Raw genomic sequence first — 21,888 nt, 5'->3', positions numbered from 1 at the left:
AGTGCCTAGGAGAAGCTCATGATAGAGATGGTGCCACATCTACAGGGACTTTAAACCCAGAACTAAAAAGGAAGGGAAGTCACACTAAAACACCTTCTGATGGAAGCAGTCCTGCACCCACACTCAGAGCTTCCCCATTCGGAGTGTGTACCAAGCATATCCGCTTCAGTTAAGAGTGCTCCTCCAGTTTTGGCAGACTCTTGATGCCAGTCTCTTTCTCCGGTACCGAGGAAGACACACCAGAAGATGGCATCGAAGGACTTGGTATCTGGGAGATCAAGGTCCCTGACACCAAAGTCCAGCAATTGTGCTGGGGAGGAGGATAGATTGTGTTAGTGGTGCGGTCTTCGTTGGCTTAGCAGTAGCAAGAGATGGTACCATTTGAAACATAGAATCATAGAATATCAGGGTTGGAAGGGACCCCAGAAGGTCATCTAGTCCAACCCCCTGCTCGAAGCAGGACCAATTCCCAGTTAAATCATCCCAGCCAGGGCTTTGTCAAGCCTGACCTTAAAAACCTCTAAGGAAGGAGATTCTACCACCTCCCTAGGTAACGCATTCCAGTGTTTCACCACCCTCTTAGTGAAAAAGTTTTTCCTAATATCCAATCTAAACCTTCCCCACTGCAACTTGAGACCATTACTCCTCGTTCTGTCATCTGCTACCATTGAGAACAGTCTAGAGCCATCCTCTTTGGAACCCCCTTTCAGGTAGTTGAAAGCAGCTATCAAATCCCCCCATTCTTCTCTTCTGCAGGCTAAACAATCCCAGCTCCCTCAGCCTCTCCTCATAACTCATGTGTTCCAGTCCCCTAATCATTTTTGTTGCCCTTCGCTGGACTCTCTCCAATTTATCCACATCCTTCTTGAAGTGTGGGGCCCAAAACTGGACACAGTACTCCAAATGAGGCCTCACCAATGTCGAATAGAGGGGAACGATCACGTCCCTCGATCTGCTCGCTATGCCCCTACTTATACATCCCAAAATGCCATTAGCCTTCTTGGCAACAAGGGCACACTGCTGACTCATATCCAGCTTCTCGTCCACTGTCACCCCTAGGTCCTTTTCCGCAGAACTGCTGCCTAGCCATTCGGTCCCTAGTCTGTAGCTGTGCATTGGGTTCTTCCGTCCTAAGTGCAGGACCCTGCACTTATCCTTATTGAACCTCATCAGATTTCTTTTGGCCCAATCCTCCAATTTGTCTAGGTCCTTCTGTATCCTATCCCTCCCCTCCAGCGTATCTACCACTCCTCCCAGTTTAGTAGCCACATATGTTGTGGAATGCGACCTTTGGAGTCTCTCGATACTGTGGGCACTGTAGCACCTCCTTGTACACTGCTGTCGAGAGGCAAACTGCAGTGATCTCACTAATGCCCTTTTCTCCAGACTACTGACACCAATTCCTGGCACTGACAGGAGTAGCTCCTCTTTAGTTGGATGAATCCAGTTCATCCTCTGAGTTGGAAGTTGGCTTATACGTGTCACGGCTGTGTCACATAGTCACCACCCTGATACCCAGCAGAAGCTCTGTCTTGGCTGACCAGGAAGGAATTGAGCTCTGCACCATACCAGTGGCCATTTTGGAACTCTTGGAGGTTTCTACCTGCCTCAAAGTTGTCTCCACACCCTTCTTCTTCTTCTATATCTCCATGTAGAGGATCCTATTTCCCGCTTAGGACTTAAACCTGGTATTGACAAAGCTAATGGGTCCTTCCTTTGAACTGTTATCCACCTGCTCATTACTCCATGTCCCGATGAAGGTAGCCTTTTTGGTGGCAATCGCCTTGGGCAGGGGAGTGGGTTAATTGTGAGCCTTAGTGTCTGGTCCTCTGTATACAGTCTTCTACAAGGACAAATTATCCCTGTTCCTTCATCTGAAGTTTCTCACCAAAGTTGTCTCTCACTTCCACATCAATTAGGCAATATATTTGCCAACTTCCTTCCTGAAGCCTCATGCTCATAAGGATGAGGAAAGATATAATATGGCCAATGTAACTTTTCCAAACAATGTGTTTGCACTTGCTTGTGAGTCACCTGAAGAGGAATGGATGTGTGCAAACTGTTCCTAACCTGTTCTGTAACTGTTCTTTGTGAGGTGTTGCATGTGTCCATTTCTGGACCTACCCTCCTTCTCATTTCTTCTTACTAGACAGACTTTGATATAGAGGGGGAGAGTGGGAGGTGCAGCAATGTGAAGCACCAAATGACACATACGCCACTCTGATGGGTATGCTGAGGGAGAAATCTCCAATAACAGTGCCCCGGGTGTGCACTCACCTGAAGTGGAATGAACATGTGTACGTCTCAAAGACCAATTATGGAACCAGTTAATAACCCTTTCTGTCTCATCAAAGGCTGTATGTCACTTACGTCTAACCTCAGTAACGTGGAGCAAACAGAGCTGGGCTCTATCTGAAACATTTGAACAAGTACCTGAAGGAGACACATCTTCACAGTCCCATTTTGTCATCCCAGAAATAATTCTCCTGTTTTGCCTGTAGTGGGCAGCTTTTTCAACTCTGATCCTTACCATTTAATCGGCAATGTACTCCAAAGGTCTTTTCCAGGATTATGGTAGTATCAGTATTGGCTTTAAAGAAGGAAATTCACTTCTTGGTCTTTATGGACAACTCTGTTCGGTGTGATGGGATCCCAGGAGTGCTGTCTGAGACTGCGGGACTGCTGTGCCCCCTTAACTCTCCAGCCTGCGCTGTCTCTCACAATGCTTTGCTAGTGACAAGCAGCAAGCCCCTCCAGGTGCTGTTATTCAGCACAACCCCATGTGGAGCCCCACACCCAGCTAGATTGCATGAATGCTCCCAGAGCCACTCATGAATCACACAGAGAAAGGCACCAGCCAAATCCTCCCAGCTGCGTACCTCAGGAATATATTTTCTTCCACTGCTCAAGATGCACTGCTCAATTTAATTATTGATTCACCTCTTCATCAGTGAAAAGTGAATATACACCCGCCTTTATAAATCTGACAAACACTCTTACCAAACACTTCAGGCAAACTCAAGGGTAAAGATAAACAGTAAAAGAAGTTTGACTACAAAAGAGAGATTTTAAGTGATTATAAGCGATGGGCAAAAAGTCAAAGTGGTTACCAAAATAAAATAATATATATAAGCATGGAATCTAAACTCTCAACCCTTTAAGACTGGGCAACATCTAGATCAGGGGTGGGCAAACTTGGCCCGGAGGCCACATCTGGTCGTGCAGACATTTTAATTCAAACCTTGAGCTCTTGCTGGGGAGTGGGGTCCGGGGCTTGCCCTGATCCAGCATTCCAGTCGGGGGCTTGCCCCGCTCCGGGCATGCTGTGGCTCTGCACAGCTCCCAGAAGCAGCGGCATGTGCCCCTTCCAGCTCCTATGCATAGTGTCAGCCAATGGGGCTCCACAGCTTCCATTGGCTGGGAACTATGGCCAGTGGGAGCTGCAGGACGGTGTCTGTGGATGGGGCAGTGTGCCGAGCCACCTGGCTGTGCCTCGCATAGGAACTGGAGTGGGGACATGCCACTGCTTCCCAGAGCTGCTTGAGGTAAGCGCCGTCTGGAGCCTGCACCCCTGACCCCCTCCCCTGCCCTGATCTCCCTCCTGCCCTCCAAACCCATTGGTCCCAGCCTGGAGCACCCTCTTGTACCCCCAGCCGGAGCCCTCACCCCCCTCCACACTCCAACCCTCTGCCCCAGCCCAGAGTCTCCTCCTGCACCCTGAACTCCTCATTTCTGGGTCCACCCCAGAGCCCACACCCCCAGCCAGAGCCCTCAGCCCCTCCCGCACACCAGCCCCCAATTTCATGAGCATTCATGGCCCGCCATACAATTTCCATACCCAGATGTGGCCCTCGGGCCAAAAAAGTTTGCCCACGCTGATCTAGATGAAGCAGTTTTTCTCACCTCACTGGATATTGCAATTCATAGTACACAGGTTTCACCCTTGAAACCTGGGCCAGTCCCCTCTGTTGGAGTCTTCAGAGTGTCCTTGTTGCTTGCAGGGTAGGAGGGGGAAGGAGAAAAGCCGTGCATGGGGCCCTTGTGTTGTGTTTTATACCGTTAATCCCATGTGCTTGGAGAACACAAGTCCAGGGCATGTCTGGTAGGTGTTGCTGAGTCACAAGGTGAAGCGATACCCTGGTGTGTGTCCTGTGAGTGGGTCATTGAATTGTAACTCCTCTGCTGGACAATGGCTGGTGATGTCTGTTCAGCACCCACCTGGGCATTGGTTACCTCCCGTGTCATTGTCTCTGGAGGGCTTGTATCTGGGTGCCTCCCAAACCCACAGCATATTTTAGTGAAAACCATACAATACATTCTCATAACTTCACATGCCTTAATATGGAGATGGGTGACAGGAGAGAGATCACTCGATCATTACCTGTTTGGTTCACTCACTCTGGGGCACCTGGCATTGGCCACTGTCGGTAGACAAGATACTGGGCTGGATGGACCTTTGGTCTGACCCAGTATGGCCATTCTTATGTTCTTATGTAATGATATATCTATTTAGATAGAACCGTGGGTTTCAGCAGATCATAACCTTCCCCCTGATACCTCACACAACCTGCTTTATATGCAATATCACAATGATATATAAATGAGGAATGTGGGGATTACAGAACACTCCCCCAAGATATAGAATGTCGTACAGGGGTCTGTCGAGAGAAAGCAAAAGCAAAGTGATTCATGTTTCTGCATGCTACTACACACCAAGGCAGACTAGTTTACCAGGCAGAAGTTAAATTAAGCAGTGTGTCTTCACTCATTGTTATTCACTTAGTTTGGATCAGTGATTGATCTCTCTGCATCTGGAAACCAAAAATCAAGTGCCCCATGGCCTCTCCAAATGTCAGGACTTGTAATTCAAGTAGATGAACGATTTCATATCAAGCAGGCCAAGATCTTTGTTATATGCTTTCCTACCATTCCACTGCTTCTTGGGACCATGCACAACCTGCACAGTGTGGCAATGATATCATTTATGCCTCTCTGGCTGAAGAGGCTATGGTTTTCAGGCTGATTAACTCTGTGTTGAATCTCCTGATCCTTCTGCATTGTATAGGAGGTCTGTTATGACAAAGATCAGTCATACATCTTTAGGACAAGACAGATTCAAAACGGTTACTCATATGAGGTGATTAACACCCTCATGAACCCAGAAAGAAGTCAATGACCAGAACTTATTCTATTAGCTGGTGCAGAATTCATGGTGTAAGGATGGAAAAACAGTTTTGAACAGTCTCAGGTTCCTCCAGGAGGGCCTTAATGTGGTTGTATAAAAACTTCCACGCTATAGGTCAAGTCTCCACATTATGATGTACACATTTCGTTCAGGAACATAAATTTCAGGGTAAATACTGACATCAAATGCTTCCTGTGTGTCACTGCCCCACAAGGTCATTGAACAAAACCTTGGGACCTCAGCATCAGCATCCAACAGTTCATATCGCTTTCTGGATAAGTGTTTTGCTGCTGTCAGCTAGTTTTGTAGCTCAAGTGATAGCAGACTATGGTCCAGTGCTGAAAGTTGAGATTAAACCCTGTCTCTGATGCTTGATGGGAGAATTGTACCTACCGTTTTTCTTTAAAAAGAAGAAAAAAACAGCTTTTTGTTGGTAACTTCCTGTCTTGAGAGTGTTTTTAGGTTGCAAAGTCAAGAAGTTGGAATCTAGGAGCCTACACAACTATAATTTGGCTCTCTTGTGCATATGCATTGTGATGGTCTTTAATTACGTGATCACATACTATTTCCATCTTCTTGCAGATTATAGGATTGATGTACAAAGGAGGCAGAATTAAATTGCATTGGTAACTGTAAAACTGGCATTTCTTAACTTTTGAGTGGTTGATTTTGCAATCTAAATAACTCTGAAGGGTTTTTTGGTATGTGATAAATAGAATAGATAGTGGCCGTGACCTACTGTTCTGGGCAACATTCACTTTTTTTTTAGTAACACGTCTGTGACATCTGTGGTGGTTGCATAATGGCTGCCACGTTATTTCCTTAAAGCTGTACCATGGTGATGCTTTATATTCAAGAATGTTTGTCTAGACCATGAAAGGTACTAACTTAAATAAATCTCTATTTTCCTTAGTGTTCCATCAATGATGGTGCCGAGTTCAAAGCAGTGGCAGATGCTATGAAAGTGATAGGCTTCAAACCAGAGGAGGTTCAAACTGTCTACAAAATTTTGGCGTCCATTCTTCACTTGGTGAGTTCCCTGCATGTGGGTTTGTGCAAGCTGTTCTTCCAGGATTGCAATGGCAGGGCAGCCAGGCTGTGTTACTTGTGTTACTTCAATAGTCGAGTTGTTCTATCAGATGCAGTTGGAAGTGCTGTTTGGTTGAAAAGTCAACACTATTCCTGCCTGCCAGTAGTGGGTCAAATTCCCCTGTGGGACCATTGTGATCATCTAGTCTGACCTTCTGTATAACACAAGACTTAGAATTTCCCCACAATAATTCAGACTAATAGCTCATCAATCTTCATGTCAGTTTTTCTGGTGATGTCATTAAACTGGAAACTGTATTCTAGGACGTTGTGGTGAGCTGTAGTGAAGATGGAAATGATAAATATAAATAATCTGTGGGTTCTGCGTAGTGTCTTTTAATTCCAACTCCTCTCTAGACCCCTGGCTTGTAACAGTCTTTGCCTGATTAAACTTTATTTGAATTAGTTTGTCATAACTTTGTTCCTTGAATCCTGCTAAATACTAAAGGCCAAATCCTTCTTTTGGTCACAGGCAAAGGTAAAGCCTCAGTTGAGGGGGTGGTCAAGAAGGGTCACATGCCCCTCTCCAGACACCCTAGGGCAGGGGTGCTCAAACTGGGGGTTGGGACCCCGCAGTGGGTCGCAAGGGTATTACATGCGGGGGTCGTGAGCTGTCAGCCTCCACCTCAAACCCCGCTTGCCTCCAGCATTTATAATGGTATTAAATATATTTAAAAGTGTTTTTAATTTATATGGGCAGTCACACTCAGAGGCGTGCTATGTGAAAGGGGTCACCAGTACAAAAGTTTAAGAACTACTGCCCTGGGGGAGGCACATTCAGCAGGGAACCACAGTGGCGAAAGGAGCAGAATGTGGGGCTGCCGGGTGGCCACATGCAGGCAGTTCCTCCAGCATGGCTGTACTGCCCCCAGTCCTGCCCCAGCCCTTCCACACAGCTTCGACTCCTAGGGTCTGTACAGCCTCAGTGGAGGACAGGTTTGGGGCCTGGGGGTGGTACTGAGACAGCCAGGCCAGAGGAGCTGCCGGTGTGGGGCCTCCTTCCTTGCGCTGCAAAGGACAGAGCCCCACTCCAGTTAATGTCGAGAGAGAGAACCGGGAACCCAGGGTAGAGCGGGGGGCCCAGGCTGGGGGCGGGGCAGGGAGAAGTTGGCGGGGGGAAGCCACATGCCCCCCATAGCTGGTGCCTCCCTTTGTGTCCCTTGCCTGAGTTGCCCATAAGGGGAGCATACAGTACAGAGGACAGTTTAGCCTGAATTTAGAAATGTGCTAATGGTGTTTCACTTGTTGATGAACTGAACAGCAAATCACTCCCTGGAAATGAAGTGCTTACTTCAGCTTTGCTGACAATATTCTCAGCAGAGTCACATAGAATCATAGAATATCAGGGTTGGAAGGGACCTCAGGAGGTCATCTAGTCCAACCCCCTGCTCAACTCCAACTAAATCATCCCAGCCAGGGCTTTGTCAAGCCTGACCTTGAAAATTTCTGAGGAAGGAGATTCCACCACTTCCGTAGGTAACCCATTCCAGTGCTTCACCAGCCTCCTAGTGAAAAAGTTTTTCCTAATATCCAATCTAAACCTCCCCCACTGCAACTTGAGACCATTACTCCTTGTTCTGTCAACTGCTACCACTGAGAATAGTCTAGATCCATCCTCTTTGGAACCCCCTTTCAGGTAGCTGAAAGCAGCTATCAAATCCCCCCCTCATTTTTCTCTTCTGCAGACTAAATAATTCCAGTTCCCTCAGCCTCTCCTCATAAGTCATGTACTCCAGGCCCCTAACCATTTTTGTTGCCCTTCGCTGGACTCTTTCCATGTTTTCCACATCCTCCTTTTAGTGTGGGGCCCAAAACTGGACACAGTACTCCAGATGAGGCCTCAGCAATGTCAAATAGAGGGGAATGATCACGTCCCTCGATCTGCTGGCAATGCCCCTGCTTATACAGACCAAAATGCCGTTAGCCTTCTTGGCAACAAGGGCACACTGTTGATGCATATCTAGCTTCTCATCAACTGTAATGCCTAGGTGTTTTTCTGCAGAATTGCTGCTTAGCCATTCGGTCCCTGGTCTGTAGCAGTGCATGGGATTCTTCCATCGTAAGTGCAGGACTCTGCATTTGTCCTTGTTGAACCTCATCAGATTTCTTTTGGCCCAATCCTCTAATTTGTCTAGGTCCCTCTGTATCCTATCCCTACCCTCCAGCATAGCTACCACTCCTCCTACTTTAGTGTCATTTGCAAACTTGCTGAGGGTGTAGTCCACGCCATCCTCCAGATCATTAATGAAGATATTGAACAAAACCGGCCCCAGGACCGACCCTTGGGGCACGCTGCTTGATACTGGCTGCCAACTAGACATGGAGCCATTGATCACTACCCGTTGAGCCTGATGATCTAGTCAGCTTTCTATCCACCTTATAGTCCATTCATCCAGCCCATACTTCTTTAACTTGCTGACAAGAATACTGTGGGAGACCATGTCAAAAGCTTTGCTAAAGTCAAGAAATAACACATCTACTGCTTTCCCCTCAGCCACAGAGCCAGTTATCTCGTCATAGAAGGCAATTAGGTTAGTCAGGCATGACTTGCCCTTGGTGAATCCATGCTGACTGTTCCTGATCACTTTCCTCTTCTCTAAGTGCTTCAGAATTGATCCCTCGAGGACCTGCTCCATGATTTTTCCAGGGACTGAGGTGAGGCTGACTGGCCTGTAGTTCCCAGGATCCTCCTCCTTCCCTTTTTTAAAGATGGGCACTACATTAGCCTTTTCCCAGTATTCTGGGACCCCCTCCGATCGCCATGAGTTTTCAAAGATAATGGCCAATGGCTCTGCAATCACATCCGCCAACTCCTTTAGCACCCTCAGATGAAGCGCATCTCGTCCCATGGACTTGTGCTCATCCAGCTTTTCTAAATAGCCCTGAACCACTTCTTTCTCCACGGAGGGTGGCTCATCTCCTCCCCACACTGTTCTGCCCAGTGCAGCAGTCTGGGAGCTGACCTTAGAATCATAGAGTATCAGGGTTGGAAGGGACCTCAGGAGGTCATCTAGTCCAACCCCCTGCTCAAAGCAGGACCAATCCCCAACTAAATCATCCCAGCCAGGGCTTTGTCAAGCCTGACCTTAAAAATATCTAAGGAAGGAGATTCCACCACCTCCCTAGGTAATCCATTCCAGTGTTTCACCACCCTCCTCATGAAAAAGTTTTTCCTAATATCCAACCTAAACCTCCCCTACCTCAACTTGAGACCATTACTCCTTATTCTGTCATCAGCTACCACTGAGAACAGTCTAGACCTTGTTCGTGAAGACAGAGGCAAAAAAAAAAAGCATTGAGTACATTGAGCAATCTTGTCTTTCACTACTTGCTACAGGGGAATTTGAAGTTTTCAGTGGATGGCGACACTCCTGTGATTGAAAATGGCAAAGTTGTGTCGGTCATTGCAGACTTGCTGTCAACAAAGTCTGACATGGTGGAGAAGGCCCTGCTTTTTCGAACTGTAGCTACAGGCCGGGATGTCATTGACAAGCAGCACACAGAGCAAGAAGCCACCTATGGCAGAGATGCTTTTGCAAAGGTGAGTCTGAATTCTCTTTCTACAAGTCTGTGCTAGTTTGTCATGCAACAATTTCCAAAACCAGAATTTCCAATTTCCAGTTTTTGCTCTTTAATTTCACAAATGATAGGAGCCTATGGATGAATGAAAGTACAGTAATTCCTCGCTAAATGGTGTAGTTATGTTCCTGAAAAATGCGACTTTGGATTTGCTTAACATCGTTTCCCTTAATTTCCTCATAAGAATTAAAGTAAATAGGGCGGGATTAGGTTCCAGAGAATTTTTCTTCACCAAACAAAAGGCTATAATATATATATATATATATATATATACACACACACACACACACAGTATAAGTTTTAAACAAACAATTTAATACTGATACAAAGCAATGATGATTGTGAAGCTTGGTTGAGGTGGTGAAGTCAGAGGGTGGGATATTTCCCACGGAATGCCTTACTGCTAAATGATGAACTAGCAATTGTCTGAGCCCTCAAGGGTTAACTCATTGTTAATGTAACCTCACACTCTACAAGGCACCAGGAATGGAGGGAAGGGAGACCGCACAGACCGTGTGTGTGAGAGAGAGATGCGCATTGCTCCTTTAAGTACGCTGACCCCACTCTTAAGTACATTGCCTTTTTAAGTTAATCAGCAAGCTGAGATGGCAACTGCTGCCAGGAAGCTCCCTCTGTCCTGAGCCCTGTTGTGTGTCCCCCCTGCTCTATGGAAGATGGGGTAAGTGGGGTGCGGGGGACACCCTGACATTAGCCCCCTTCTTCCCACCCTCTCCCCGTGGCACAGCAAGCAGGAGGCTCTGGAGAGCAGCTCCAAGGCAGAGGGCAGGAGCAGCACAGGCGGGGGGTGGGGGGGAGGGACAGCTGAACTGCTGGTAATTGATAGCCTGCTGGGTGGCTGCTGCACAGGGAACTTAGGGGAGCTGGGAACTATTAGTGGGGCTGCTGGTCTACCTTGGTTCCAAGCCCCCACCAGCTAGCTGCAACGGGCTGCTCTTCCTGCAAGCAGTGGACAAAGCAGGCAGCTGCCAAATGATGTTATAAAAGAGCACTGCACAACTTTCAACGAGCATGTTTCCTAATTGATCACCAACGTAACAACGTTAACCAGGACGACTTTAAGTGAGGAGTTACTGTATTGCAGAGTCTGAAGTCTGTGTAGCAAAAGTTACAGCAAAGAGTGCAGATGCTTAATGAAGTTGTTAGAGAAGGTCAAAGGTTTTGGGGGCTGTTAGTCTGGATGTTGCTGCTTCAATATGTATTTTTAGAATATTCACTTAATGAAAGACTTATTCTTCTAAATTAATGGGTTCAGCAGAGTTAAAATTTTATCTGTGAGCTAGGGCAACCCACAAAACAGTTTTGGCTGCAGGGTTTGCCAGGACGTTGGAAGTCTCTGCTCTGTTAGTTCATATCTTGATACAATGGAAATGCAATGAAATGAGATTGAGAGAACAGATTGACAGTTCTAGCTGCCTGCTTGCTGTCAAGAAGAGAGCAGTGGGTTGGCATGACATCCTTAAACACACATTAAAGATCATGACAAGTGCTACACCTTTGGTTGTTTGGCAACGACAGCAGCCTCATTTGGAAGGGTGATAGTGAGGGACTATTGGGAGGAATAGAATCATAGAATATCAGGGTTGGAAGGGACCCCAGAAGGTCATCTAGTCCAACCCCCTGCTCGAAGCAGGACCAATTCCCAGTTAAATCATCCCAGCCAGGGCTTTGTCAAGCCTGACCTTAAAAACCTCTAAGGAAGGAGATTCTACCACCTCCCTAGGTAACACATTCCAGTGTTTCACCACCCTCTTAGTGAAAAAGTTTTTCCTAATATCCAATCTAAACCTTCCCCACTGCAACTTGAGACCATTACTCCTCGTTCTGTCATCTGCTACCATTGAGAACAGTCTAGAGCCATCCTCTTTGGAACCCCCTTTCAGGTAGTTGAAAGCAGCTATCAAATCCCCCCTCATTCTTCTCTTCTGCAGGCTAAACAGTCCCAGCTCCCTCAGCCTCTCCTCATAAGTCATGTGTTCCAGTCCCCTAATCATTTTTGTTGCCCTTCGCTGGACTCTCTCCAATTTATCCACATCCTTCTTGTAGTGTGGGGCCCAAAACTGGACACAGTACTCCAGATGAGGCCTCACCAATGTCGAATAAAGGGGAACGATCACGTCCCTTGATCTGCTCGCTATGCCCCTACTTATACATCCCAAAATGCCATTGGCCTTCTTGGCAACAAGGGCACACTGCTGACTCATATCCAGCTTTTCGTCCACTGTCACCCCTAGGTCCTTTTCCGCAGAACTGCTGCCTAGCCAAGGACACTTAACTACTCACATTTATTTTAATTGTGGGAAGGAGGAATGGAGGGAGTTAAATGGTGGTATTGGGTAAGGGCTCACATTTGGGCCTGTCACCTTGAATGTCATTTTAAGGTTGTAATACTTGCCGGAACTGCTTAGTACAGGTGTCACTAATTTGAATGTTTAGATTTTGAAGACAGAAAATGCTCTTGCTTGTGACTACTTCTTGAAAAGTGAACGATGATAATATTTCATCGTACTATATTTTGTGGTGTTAAGTGCTCAGTTCTGATGGGTGTGAGCACTGTATAAAAATCTTAATCCTGTATTCATCTGCTCACCTATATTTTCCATATTCATACAATTCTCTGATGTGGAGATAATTAGGTAGGAAGTAGGTAGCAGAATTGGTAGAGCTGTTTAAGATTCTGTTCTCATAAACGAATTTAGAAAGTAATACAGCAATGTTATATGGAAAGAAAAGGAGGTTTCTCAGATCAAGAAGTCTGTTTAATTTTAGCAGGAGTTTTACCAGTGAATATGGGTTTAATCTGAAAACCAGCTTGAACTAAACTACTACAGACACTAGTATAGAGACCTGACAGAAATACAGCTAAATCAGTTATGAGAGAGATCAGAAATTAAGCCCAATGTTTGTTCTCCTTGTAGGCTATATATGAGCGCCTTTTCTGTTGGATTGTCACACATATCAATGACATCATTGAGGTGAAGAACTATGACACCACAATCCATGGGAAAAACACAGTCATTGGAGTCCTGGATATCTATGGCTTTGAGATCTTCGACAACAACAGGTAAGCTGCATTGCTAGAGAAGGAGATGCTTCATCTTTCCTCAAATGAAAAACTAATCAATTCTTTCTCAACTTTATTTTTGCAGTTTTGAACAGTTCTGCATTAATTACTGCAATGAAAAGCTGCAGCAGCTTTTTATTCAGCTAGTTCTCAAGCAAGAACAGGAGGAGTACCAGCGAGAGGGGATTCCCTGGAATCATGTGAGTGAATTGGCAGTGGGGGTCTGGTTGAATCCAGTGTACCATTACAGGGCATGGTCCTGAAGTTGCTTCACATGTAGACTCCCATCAAAGTCAGTGTGAGCTCTGTATCCAGAGCAGATGCAGCATCAGGCTTGTTATCCATAAATCAGACTCTGGAAAAAGCAAATTGAAAATGTATGACACCCTTTCTATACCTTTTGTGGCCTCTTTCTGACTACCATTGTAAACTGGGTATATGTATTTTGTTTCGTTAAACAGGTGTTCAAGTAGAAAGATTTTTTTTTAAATTGATCCTTTCTAACTGTTAGGATTTTGATTAGAAGATGCTGGTTTGCATTGTATAGACATTACAATCCTAATCCTCTACTATAGAAAATCAGTGGCAAAACGCACTGATTTCATTGGTGAACAATCTGGCCTTATAATAGCATAAACCAGGCTTTATGATCCAGTTATGAAAATGTAATGGGGAAATCTGTTATAGGAATACATTTCAGGGGAAGAGCAGTTACACTTACTACCCACTTTCTTACATTGTTGGAAAGCATTTGGCCTTTGTGTGCCTTACAATATGACTGCAGCCTGCGAGTGTCCAGTAAAATTGCACAATGTCATGTATACCACTATCTTGCTGTCACAACTTCCACTGCCATAAGTGTGTGTGTGAATGTCTCACTAAGGTGACTGTTGAAAGGTAGTGTAGTTGATTATGGGATCAGTGCAGTGGTAATCTGAAACATGTGAAAGGAGACCCTTCTCTGCTGTGCCTCTTAGTGCTGAAAATGTTTCTGCTATAGCTACGCACTTCTTGACAAATAAAACTCTTCGGTGCTGTATAGGAATGAAAAGGGGCAACTATAGACATGCATATGGGTGTATCATGTAGATCATGTTAAAGCTGCCTAGCCACATAGACATCTGGTGAGCCTCTTCCACTAGAGTCTTTCATTTTTAGATTTGAATGTTGGCGATGAAAGTAATGTTTACAGAACTCCTGTGCCCGAAGAGGAAGAGCCAATACTGGGCCACATTCTCCTCTGTTATGTTTGTCTCCCTACTGGAATCAATGGGGTTTCCGCTGGGGTAACTGAACAAAGTGAAACTTACTTTTTAGTGCTAATGACTAGGGGTTTCTTGCTTGCTTTAGTAAAATCTAATTCTGATACAACAACTTTGCTTTTAGTCACTAGACTCCAAGTAAGGGATGAAGTTTGGACATGAGTACTAAACACCTGTTGCGAGTACACTTCTCTTACAGTAGGAAGTCTGAATATATGATCTGCAGTCCAGCATATTTTCAGATGGTCTGTCTGGGAAGCAGTAATTTTCATTACAATTTGTATGTATATTTTATTTCCACTATCTCAGTGGATTTCAAATTATGGTCTATGGAGTATCAGGTGACCACAAAATGGCATGCTTTGTAAAGCAAGCAGTGGGATATTTTGGGGACGTAGAGGCCTAGGAGAAAAAAATGCTCCAAGTGGTCTGTAGAATGAAACTGTTGAGCACTGCATCTTGAGCCTAGTATTTCTCAGTTTAGTTTCTTTATTACAGTTAATAATGCTGTATTGCATATCATTCTCCCTGTGTGGTTACTCGTGTGTGCATAGAGTTCATCTACTTCCTTCTCACTCGATAGTGAGAGAAGACCTGCAAATACCTGTTTTGTGTTCTGCAGATTGATTATTTCAACAACCAAATCATTGTGGATCTGGTGGAACAGCAGCACAAAGGGATCATTGCCATTCTGGATGATGCCTGCATGAATGTTGGAAAAGTCACTGATGAGATGTTCCTTGAAGCACTGAATAACAAACTGGGGAAGCATGCTCATTTCTCCAGCAGAAAGGTAACCTGTTCGTCCGTGTAATCAGAACCTACATCTCTCCACATGCAACTCACGCTGTATCATTCTAAGTGGGATAAGGAAAAGGACTCACACAGTGACTGGAATAGAGGAAGGCCCTTTTCTAGAATAGAACTTAAATGTCTGCCGCACATGGTATTTCTATACTTATGTGGCCAATCAAGTTCTCTAGCTTAGAATTAATGAATGAATGAATGAATGCTATAATGGTTTGTATCCAGAAGAGGGAGCTAAAGTATGATCAATGCTATAGATTTTATTTCAAGGGAAAAACGGGAAAGCATGAACTTGTCTTGACATATGATGTCATTTATAACCAATAAGTGCACGGTTCCAGTTCATGTGACTTTTCCCTACAAAACCAGCTTTAATATGCTGTGGCAGTGAAAATGGCTCACATTTCTGCTTTATTACAGCTATGTAATCTTCACCCTCAGTGGCTAAAAACATGCTCATTTAAATTGTATCCATAGTCCTCCAGATCCTTTGATTTGCTTTGTTTTTGGTATGACAACCAGTTAAAAGATTTTGTCACCTGGTAATATTTTAAAAATATGGGCACTGGCCTGATAAATTTGAGAACCACTCAGATTGAATAATCCACTAATGTCCTTTAATTTATTGATGTGTTTTCATTGAGAAATAGTATTTGAAATCTGTTCATTAGAATACTGTCTTCACCACTGCACAGCTTTGTATATAAGGTAGGAGTATCTCCGTAGCAGTCTTTAGCACATTTCTTAGACAAGTATATCTCCAGAGACTCTAAATTCAAACAGTAGAAAGAGCTGGATCTGGCTTGTTTTAGTGAAGAATGGAAATGGAAGTAAAATAAAAAGATTTTCATTCAGCTATGGCTTATTCTTAAGTACACTTCACTTGGAGTGTAACCTGTCAGCTAAACTGCCATATACAATTTTTTGGTAAACAACGAACAATATTTTCACTGTCAGCACTAAGCTGCGGGATTGCTGTGTAGTTAAGGTAGGGGCATATGTTATGAGTACTTCAAATCTTATGAGTAAATGGCAGTGAATTTACTCAGTATATTGAAGTGTTATGTCTGTCATGCATAATTGAGGCTAGTGAATTTGGATGCAAATTCTTTCCGTTGTTGTTAATAATGGTTTTGAATGGTGCCAGTCTCAGGGGCTTTGGGAATGAAGTCTTATATTTTCAGAACAGGTATAGCAAGGGCAACAATAGTCCAGATTTCCAGTGCTACCCTACCAATATACTTAAACCCAAGGGAAGATCATTCTCTGTGACCTGTTCGTTCCTAGGTCTCTTCTATTCTGAGACCACCAGCAAGTGGCTATGCATGGAGGCGAGCGCTGTTGGTATAGTGTGCTGGTGTGAGGGGAAGTGAATTTGACAATGAGTGAGGGGCTGTAAATGGAAAAGCCACAACTGACTGAACCACTGGCTTCAGAACATTCCTTGTATAGGGAACATTCAACAGTATGATGTAGTGCTAATATCAGTATTCCTCAGCAGGGAGCGGTATCTTCAGGAAATTCTATATTAGCACAGACTGAAGGAGAAAACAAGGAATACAAAAATAAATGAGCACTTCCGCATGTGTAGACGGTTATATGAATTACTGATAGAAAAACAATCATATCAGATAGTGTAAATCAATATTACCTTGAAGGTTTTGACCCATAAAATCCTCAGCATCTTGTTTCTTCTTCCTCTGACCTCTTGTACCCCTGCAAATAACATTCTTCTCACAAATACCTAAAATATCTTGTTTACTGGCTGTTGCTTCCTCCAGTTACCACCCAATAAAAGTCTGAGTTGTTTCCACCTTCATATTTTAAGTTACAAATAAAGACCTGGTTTCATTTTGCTTCCACTTATTTACTTGGCTTTGTGGAGAGCAGTTAAAATACTGTGGTGTCTGTCAGGTAAAGTCTTAACATAATTACTGTGTAAATTAAAGATATTGAGGAAGATGTTCTTAAAGAGTTAAAATACATGTGCTGATATGTTCTGGAAATAGCTCCTGTTTTCCTGCCTCACAGTTAATGCTTCACTGCCCCCCTCTACAGTATGTTGCACTCCACATCAGTGTGAATAAGCTCTAAGGGGCTGCTGTGCCCTAAATAGTCGTGTCCTAGTTTATGTACTGCATATCTAATCTATTGCTTTCTGCTTGGTTGTCCTGGTTATTCTGGTGAAACCTAGATAGACTAGAATAAATACAAGATTTTCACTGTGGCAATAAACAAACAGCAAAAATGTACTATCCACAGAGCAAAAAATGTAGATCTTTTAGAGACTTTCTTCTCAGAGTCACCTAATAACATAGTTCTGTATGAAAATTAACTATTGCTCACAACACTTGTGATGTACGTAGCAAAGTATTATCAATGAGCAAGGGTTTGTCTTACATTCAGTTTTGTAATTGATTCATCTTGTGTGTGTAAGAGGGTCAGGTGCACTGATGGGTAACCATCAGTGAATTCCTAAATAAACTTTAAATGTCTGGAGATTCTCAGAGGGCAGGTAAAGTGACTTACTAAAGCTCACAGTGAGTGGGTGGCAGAGGTGCTATTACAACTTAGTACCATGCTCACTCTTTGACCATGGTGCCTTTTATTCATTTCAGTTGTAGTTTGTGTTTAGAACTAGCAAGGTTTAGTATGATCAGATGTAAACATTCCCTATTTACATCTATCAGCTAATATACTAAGGCAGTAAAAGTTAAATACATACACATGCCATTAATACATTCAGACGTACTTCCGCCATGAATCACGGAATGCAGTGATTCTCAGCATTAATATTAACAATACGTGACTAATGCCATAGTCCTATAGCTGATTTGGGATGAAATTTACTCATTGCATAAATCCTATATACTTTGGCGTTGTTCTCGAACTCATGCTCATTAGAGTCCACGTTGAGTAAACTAAAGCCAAGGTTAGCATATCAGTCAACATTCTTAGTGAACTGGTTACATCAGAATGTGGTGGAGACCTGTCCATTCCATAATCAACAGCAATGGCACTTTGCTATTCCTTTGCTGTATCTGCCTATGCAGTGTGGTCAGGATCCCCTCACGCAAAGAAACTGGACCCTGTACTTAATGCTGCCTGCCGCTATATTACAGGATGCCTTAAGCCTACTCACGTCAACAGCCTCTACGCCCTTGCAGGTATTGCTCCTCCTAATGTACACTGGGAAATTGCTAAGAGTGCAGAAGGCAATGCACAGATCCAAGACATCCGCTATATGATATAACACTGATGCTGAGTTGACTGAAGTCACAACAAAGTTTTCTTGCCACCATTAAACCCCTAACATTGTTGCCCAAACAGACAAGGTTTCAGTTATGGCAAATGAGTAGAGAATGACCCTGTAGCCTCTGTACTCTGGCTCCCATCAGTAGAGCGCCTGCCACCCAATGCAGCTCAGCCCTGGGGTATACGGCATTGTGTTAATCAACTCCACACTGGAGTCTGCCAGTCTAGAGATGCAATGGTAAAATGGGGCTATGTTACTGGCCCCAATACCTGTGACTGAAAGACTCAAAATATAATGAAGCATCTCCTGCAGTGGCAGTTCCTTGACCATGAATGCTCTTCCAGTGAGCTGGCAGAGTGCAATGATCAGGCAATTGCATGTGCCTGGATGTGGCAGAAAACAGTATGAGGACTCAAGAAGAAGTTCCCATAGTTAACCAGTTGAGCAGTTTATGGTGCTACCACAACTATACCAATTCAAGGCTGTGATTTTCACACAGCTGATGTATTTAGTTTCCTGGGAGGATGGGTGCTGTTGGACATCTGTCAAACCACGAAGTAACGTTAGCACTGCTTGTCTGAGGGTATGTCTACATTACAAAACCATGTTGACCTAAGTTACGCTGACGTACAGCTACTGCAGTAATTAAATCGCTTTTACGCGTCCACACTACGCTTCTTGTGTTGGCGGCGTGCATCCTTACCAGGAGCACTTGCACCAGTTTAACTCTCAGTGTGGGGTATTGTGCAACGTCTTCTGAAAGGCAGCAACAGTCGATGTCAGCAACAAGTGTCTGTGCTGAAACTGCATCGACCTGAGCGCTATGCCTCTCATGGAAGTGGAGTTAAGTCAGCACAGTGGGCGAGTTACATCGGCAGGAGCGATGTTTTAGTGTAGAGGCTTACAGTGTTAGGTCCATGTAAGTTGCCTTGCATCAGCCTAACTCTGTAGTGTAGACCAGTTCTGAGAGAGGTAGCAGTTTACTTTTGAACTTGATATGTATTTTGAAGGCCAAATAGCCAGCAGAAAAGGATAAGATGTGAACTGAGAGAGGTTTTAAAAAGAAGGAAACTGCTTTTCTGCAATCCTGTACTGTCAGTCATTTCTCAAATTTTCTTGGCCAGACTTGGCTTCCTAAATATTTCTGCTGGCAAGCACTATTAGGTTGACAGGATGCAAAAAGCCAGGCTAGTGCTTCTTAAATACATAGGAAGAAAAGATATAAAACCAACTAAGGGTTTGAGATGGACCTTATTAGGCCCTTCCACAAGGGACCAAACAAAACTAAAAAGAACACCCTTAACAATGAAGCCAGTGCACCATCTTAAAAATTGTAGTCAGATTGGATTATCCTTCATGTGTGCAGCATGGCTACTGGATGGTCTAGCCTTGTGGTCTTGTGCTTGTAACTAGTGTGCAGTCATTTTCATTTCTTTGCTAGTTCCAGCTTTTTAAAGAAAACTGGGACAAAACTATTTGCATTTTCTTTTAGATGCTAGTGACTCCTATGTTGTGGGCTGTTTATGTATCTTCTTTGCAGCACAGTAGTCTAACAGCATATTAAGAGTGTTCTATGGCAACAGGGATAGAGCAATAGCTTTAGTCGCTATTGAGCACCCTGCGGTTAATCACTGACTAGCAGAGCTGTGAAAGTTCTAGCTTGTTTGTTTATTGGCTGCCAGGTATTGGTGGGACCTCATCCTCAAAGGAAACCTGCACAACACTTCAAAAGATGAGCCTGAGACTTAAATTCATAACTTTGCTATACACTTTGAAAATCATGGACTGAATAGACACTGGGTTTATGACTTATTACAATAATCTATAACCCACTTACACCCCCTGCCCCCAGTTTCTTTTTTCTCCCCTCCCTTCCTTTCCACCTGTGATTGGAGGGGTGTTAATGAGCCACTTCACCTTGAATGGTCCCTTTAAATGTTTGACTGCTTATACTAAACAATCTGTTACACCTTGTATTTAGCTGTGATGTTCTGAGTATGTTTCCCAGACCAGAAGAAGAGCTCTGTGTAAGCTCGAAAGGTAGTCTTTCACCGACAGAAGTTAGTCCAATAAAAGATATTACATCACCCACCATGTCTCTCTAAATATTGGTGGGACAGATTGACTGATGCTTTTTAAATACCTTACACTTTATTCAGTCATCCTGAGTTAGTGATACCATGGTATGTTGATTTGGAGGTGATTATGTCATGAAGGAATAAATATGAGCAGATGGGGGAACACAAGACCAAGCAGTTCTGTTTCCATGCACATATCCTTATTAATAAAAAAAGGAACAGTTTTTGGAGGTGTCAGTGACTATTTAATTTTAAAAAAATCTGGATCTTAAAACATGGTTTATTTTTATGTCCCTGTGTTTTTATTTATCCAAAAAAATGTGGATAGAGTACATGATGACTTATGTCTGTAGAAAATAGAGTAATTTTACAATTCCGATTTGTTGTAATACAAGGTGAAATCTAAAAGCTGCTGTGTCCTGAAATTTGTGGAATTTCAATGCTTACACGTAATGCCTTCCTTTTTAATAAATGTGTGATTTATTTTAGCTTTGTGCGACAGACAAGATCCTGGAGTTTGATAGAGACTTTCGGATTAAGCACTACGCAGGAGACGTTATGTGAGTGTTTTCTTTCTGTATTAGAAGGTGCACCTTCTACTTGTTCTTGTCCAGCTTTAACCTACATTGTGTTCTCATTTCTATGTGATAAATGCAACAGATTTAAAATAAAATTCAGTGTCACACTTGTTCTTGCTACATATACGGTCTTCTTGGAAGTTAGGGAATATGAAGAGTGGAGGAGGAAAAACGAAGTTTCCCAAGAGCAGCTTAGGTCTTGTCTACACAAGAAAGTTGTACTGACCTAAGAAATCTGTTTAGTGCCATATCAATTTAGCTTAAATGGATAAAGAATCAGTTTAAGATTAATTGAATTAAAATAGGGCACCCTTAAACTGAAACAAGAATGTGCACACAACGAGCGTGCATCAGTCTAACTAAATCTCCATAGGGGTTTTTCTACACTTAAAATTTTTTACCCAAGTAGCTATTTTCGAATAATTATTTTTGGATGTGGATTAAGTTAAATTGGACAAAAACACTCTTATTCCAGAATAAGAGTGTTGACATGGAAAGTTACTCCAGAATAATTATTCTGGCATATTTCTTGGTGTAGACAAACCCTAAAAGAATCATTAAACCAGTCCAACTTTCTTCTATAGACAATACCCGAAGCTTGTTAATGATGGAACAATTTGGTGACCAATCCAGGCTTTATGGAGTCCACTAAGTGAAGGTGGATTTCTTGTGAAGTCTCTGTTGAATATAGTGTTATTGATAGACACAGCTGACAGGGGTTGGTCCTGCTCTGAGCAGAGGGTTGGAGTAGATGACCTCCTGAGGTCTCTTCCCAACCCTAAGCTTCTGTGATTCTGAAACAGCCAAATTTCTCTGGTAGTTTAGGGAAAAAGAATGAGGTGATACCTCTGTGGTTGAAACTTGTGCACTGCTAGTGGCTTGCAAATCTAAGAGGACAGAAGTGAATTGTGAAAGCACCTGCAGGCAGTACTAGAGCCCATAGTTTGCTGGATGAAATAATTCTTATTGCTT

General features: G+C 43.6%; 1 protein-coding gene across 1 annotated transcript in view; it reads left to right on the top strand.

Annotated features, from left to right (window-relative positions):
- MYO1D (myosin ID) overlaps positions 1 to 21,888 on the top strand; it is a 351,624-nt gene that overhangs the window by 100,564 nt on the left and 229,172 nt on the right. The window contains exons 7-12 of the mRNA XM_084615957.1: positions 6,099 to 6,215; positions 9,612 to 9,815; positions 12,790 to 12,935; positions 13,021 to 13,135; positions 14,820 to 14,990; positions 20,828 to 20,898. Of these exons, the coding sequence (XP_084472083.1) occupies positions 6,099 to 6,215; positions 9,612 to 9,815; positions 12,790 to 12,935; positions 13,021 to 13,135; positions 14,820 to 14,990; positions 20,828 to 20,898 (824 nt within the window). The remainder of the gene's footprint in view (positions 1 to 6,098; positions 6,216 to 9,611; positions 9,816 to 12,789; positions 12,936 to 13,020; positions 13,136 to 14,819; positions 14,991 to 20,827; positions 20,899 to 21,888) is intronic.

Source organism: Lepidochelys olivacea (genome assembly GCF_965140295.1).
Source record: "Lepidochelys olivacea isolate rLepOli2 genome assembly, chromosome: 27".
Taxonomy (NCBI): domain Eukaryota; kingdom Metazoa; phylum Chordata; order Testudines; family Cheloniidae; genus Lepidochelys; species Lepidochelys olivacea.
The sequence above is the reverse complement of the archived record's forward strand: the minus strand, read 5'-3'. Positions and strand labels throughout refer to the sequence as shown.